The sequence below is a fragment of the Calidris pugnax genome, unplaced genomic scaffold (genome assembly GCF_001431845.1).
Source record: "Calidris pugnax isolate Ruff unplaced genomic scaffold, ASM143184v1 scaffold244, whole genome shotgun sequence".
Lineage (NCBI taxonomy): Eukaryota > Metazoa > Chordata > Aves > Charadriiformes > Scolopacidae > Calidris > Calidris pugnax.
The window spans coordinates 2,192,478-2,196,594 of record NW_015091141.1 but is presented as its reverse complement, the minus strand read 5'-3'; the positions used below and the strand labels follow the sequence as shown (position 1 = coordinate 2,196,594).

Genomic DNA, 4,117 nt, shown 5'->3' with positions numbered 1-4,117 from the left:
CTTTGATCACCTTTGATGCTCTTCCATTTCCTTGGATCCCTTGGACTCCTTGAACCTCTTGCATCTTCTTGGATCCCCTTGAAACTCCTTGGAACCCCACGCGTCCCCCCAGAATCACCCCCCTGGCTACTTTCCAGCCTGGCTACCCCCCCTCCCGCCCCCCTCAGCCGATTTACACAAGAATTAAGGATTAGGAGAGAAAAACCCAACACGGGGCTTCTTTTTGCCCATTTATTAGGTTTTGTTCAGCTGGGGGATGCGTTTTCCATCCTGCTGCCGGGACAGCCATGGCCATTCCCGTGGGATATCGGCACTGAACCGCTCCTTATCCCCCCAGCTCCCGCCCCTCTTCTTCAAACACACCTTTTATCTACAGATCCAGGTTTGGGGTTTTTTTTTTTTTTTGTTTGTTTGTTTTTGGTTTTTTTGTTGGTTTTTTTTTTCATTCCTCCCTACCCCTCTCTTTTGAGGGGTGAAGATGCTTTTTGAATCATTTTTAAGCAGCTGCTGGCAGCAGGCATCAGGCACGGAGCAGCCGTTGCTGCTCCCGGCTCATCCCCAGGCAGCAATTTGGATTTCACCCTGGGGGAAACTGAGACAGGGGGGTCAGGGAGGGGGGAGCCCATTGGGAACAGGCCCCTCAGGGACCCGTGAGCCAAAGCCCCAGCTCCTCCAAGCCCCGATTTCCCCGACCCTGAGCAGAGGGAGGGGGCTGGGAGGGGTTTTTCCTCCCCACTTTGGGTGCTGTGGGGCAGGATCCCACCCTGGTTTCTCTCCTCTGGAGCAGCTTTTCCGCTGCTGAGCCCCAAATTGGGCTCGGGGTGGGGCTGGGCAGACCCTGCTTTGCCCTTCCCTGCTCTCCCCCAGCCAGCACGAACCCTGCCCTCACCCAGCTGCAGAAACCAGAACCAAATCCAAGTCCAAAACTCACCGTTAACACCAAGAAAAGCAATTTTTCCTCCTTTTAATAACATCCGTAGGTGCTGACACAGCAGTAACACCCCCGGGGACCTCACGGGGGGTCCCCAAACCTGCCCTGCCCCAGCAAAGGGGCTGCTCTCCCGGTTCTTACCCCACACCTGACACAGGGAAGGTGCCCCAGCCCAAAGCTGGGGGGGGTTACACCTTCCAGAGCCCCCATTCCATTGGGGAGCCCTGTCACTGCGCTCCACCTCCACCTGGAGCATCACTAAACCTTCCCACAGACGGGAGCACGGACTGGGGACAGACAGACAAACCCCGGCCTGAGGTTGGTGGCTGATAAAATCCATGTTTTCCTCCTTCGCTCCATGGGGTTCCCACCTGGAGAGGGGCCAACCCCACAGCAGCGCCAGCACCGCAGCGGGGATGCTTGTGGGGCAAGGGCCGGGAAGGATGGGGCCAACTTTTCTGTGGATTTAGGGCAAAAAATCTACCCTCAGTGGCATCCCAGGCTCCTGACCCCCTCAGCTCGGTCCCAGACCCTTCTCAGGGCAGTGGCCACTGCCTACTGCACTGTGGCTACCACCTCAGCCCCCAGGGCTCGCAGAGCTCCCTGTGGTGCATCTCCCTGCCTTCAGATCAGCCGGGCTTCTCCTTCCAGCTCAACCTGTGGGTCGCAGATGCCAGTGAAGTTGATCTCCTCATGGGGCCGGCTGCCACCGGAGGCAGAGGATGGGCACTGGAGGCCGCCCACCGCAGGGCCACGGTTCATGTAGGCCTCCAGGGACTTCAGGAGCTGCTTCGGCTTCTTTTTGGTGGAGAACTCCAGCTCTGGAGAGGAGAGAGGGAAACGCGTGAGGACAGAGCGAGGTGTGGATGGTGTCGGGGATGCAGCACGCTCCCATCTATTATTTCTGGTAAAACCCCCTTGGGAAAGGGCAAGATGGGTGTTTTGGCTTGGGATGAAAGAGCACAAAATCTCCTCACCAAAACCCCCGGCACCAGCCGGAGCTCCCCACGACGGCGGGGAGAGGGGAGGAGAGCAGCGCCCGGCAGCGACAGCTGGGCCCTGCTCTCCGAGGGAGCCATTAGTGCGGCGCAGCCGGCGGCTCCGCTGCCATCAGTCTCCTCCGGAGTAAATAACCCGGCTGGGGCACTAAGTGCTCGCTGCAGAAGCGGCTCCGCAGACACCCCACGCCACAAACAGGGCTTACGCAACCCCACGGCGAGGCACGAGCCAGCCTGGGGAGCCAGAAACGTCCCCGTTTGTCACCCGCCTCAAGCCACCCCAACACACAGCCCTCTGGACACGGCCGGCCCTTCCACGAATGCTTGGTTTTAAGATTTGAGATGCAAAACAGGGGAAAACCACCCCCCCAGGGCACTCAGATTATTGAAAGTCTCCGTGTGAAGGTTCAACAATGAACAGTTGGGGGGGAAAAGCAGAGGGAAACAAACCCTTCAGGAGGAAGCCAGAGTCAGCAACGGTCTTGTGCTGCCATTTCCAGAGGCGGTAGAGCTGCAGGAAGGCGGCCGCGTACAGGTCGTTGAGCACAGCGATGACCTGCTGACGCCGGTTGCACTCCCTGGGACAGGCAGAGAGGGCTCAGCCGCCAGGGAAGGGGGTCCAGATGGTGCCTGAGACCCCCAAACCCACCAGAATTTCACCCAGCCTGGCTCCAGATCTCACCTGGAGAGACATTCCTCCCTCAGGGCCTGGATGACAATGCGGGTGATATTCACGGACATGATGCAGAAGGGGAAATTCTGCAAGAAAGCAAGCGTTAGGGCAGCCTGGACAACATCTCCCACCCTGTTACGCCGCAGCCCCAAACCCGCAGGATCCACACAGCAGGAAAACACCACTACGGACACGGGCTTAGCTGGATGCTGGGAGTAAAGCAGAGCTTATATCCAGGCTTAAACCCAGCCATATCTGAGAGCAAAATGCCAAGTTTCAGGAGAAAGGCTCCACTCACTCCCATTAGATGAGGTGTTGGGGGATACGGTGTAGGGGAGTACTTTAGAGCAGGGTGGATGGCTGGACTGGATGATCCCAAGGGTCTGTTCCAGCCTAGATAATTCTGTGATTCTGTGATTTTCACCCCGTGCTGCCCTTCGCCCATTTCTCCAGCCCTTTTAACCTGCACAAATTCAGCTCCAACCCAGGATCCTGGGAGTAAATCCCTGATCTCCACCAGGATGCTAAAAATCTCATTCCCAGCACAAAGGCAACCCCTGGAGTTGGCTCCAACCTTTGAGCAGATCTTTGGGGACAACCTTCCTCTCCTTACCAGAGCAAAAGGGGATTAAGCAGAAAAAAAAAAAAAAATCAGGCCCTTACACACTGCAGAGATTTTCCTGCTTCCCTTTCCCTGAGCATTAGGAGTAAAAAGGCAGAAACCACCGCAGGGAGCGAGTGAAGAAGGGGGAAGGACGTGCCTGGGTTTCGTGCTGGGACAGCTTGAAAATCTCTTGAGCAAGAGGCAGCGTCTGAGCGTCCATGACGAAGTAGAGCATCTGCATCAGGCCCAGCATGCCCGTCCCACGCAGGTCCGTCCCAGGATCCACACCTGGAAGGGCAGGAACAGCCCGGTGGAGTGAGGGACAGCACAGAGCCACAGAGCCGCTCTCTGGTCACCTCCCCCTTTCTACAGGCTGTTTACACCCTGTCACCATGTTTGAAGAGCAGAGGAACCCCAGGGAATCACCTCCTGAGGGCAAGCTTTTGGGGAATTTCCCTAAGCGGAGCCCAACAGGTGCCATAACCTCCTTCACGTGGGCATTAACAAGCCCTCACTCTCCCACCCACACAGCCATTCCCACACCTTCCCTAGGGATGGGCCAGGGCAATCCCAAGCACAAATCCAGGTTGGGCAGAGAACGGATTGAGAGCAGCCCTGCTGGGAAGGACCGGGGAGTAGCGGGGTTGGAAAGCTGGAAATGAGCCAGCAACACGCTCTGGCAGCCCTGAAACCCCCTGCACCCCGGGCTGCATCCCCAGCAGCGTGGGCAGCAGGGCGAGGGGGGGGTTCTGCCCCTCTGCTCCGCTCTGGGGAGACACCCCCCACTGGTGCCTCCAGCTCTGGGGCCACCAACAGCAGAAGGACATGGAGCTGTTGGAGCGGGGCCAGAGGAGGCCATGGAGATGCTGGGAGGGCTGGAGCCCCTCTGCTGGGAGGGGGGACTGAGAGAG

The 4,117-nt window shown here is 58.1% G+C and overlaps 1 protein-coding gene across 1 annotated transcript in view; it reads right to left on the bottom strand.

The window, feature by feature from the left end:
* Positions 1–933: 933 nt before the first annotated feature.
* Positions 934–4,117, bottom strand: part of ELMOD3 (ELMO/CED-12 domain containing 3) — an 8,004-nt gene continuing 4,820 nt past the window's right edge. The window contains exons 7-10 of the mRNA XM_014958692.1: positions 3,364–3,494; positions 2,612–2,688; positions 2,380–2,507; positions 934–1,752 (exon numbers count right to left, since the gene is read on the bottom strand). Coding sequence (XP_014814178.1) covers positions 1,556–1,752; positions 2,380–2,507; positions 2,612–2,688; positions 3,364–3,494 — 533 coding nt within the window. The 3' untranslated portion in view covers positions 934–1,555. The remainder of the gene's footprint in view (positions 1,753–2,379; positions 2,508–2,611; positions 2,689–3,363; positions 3,495–4,117) is intronic.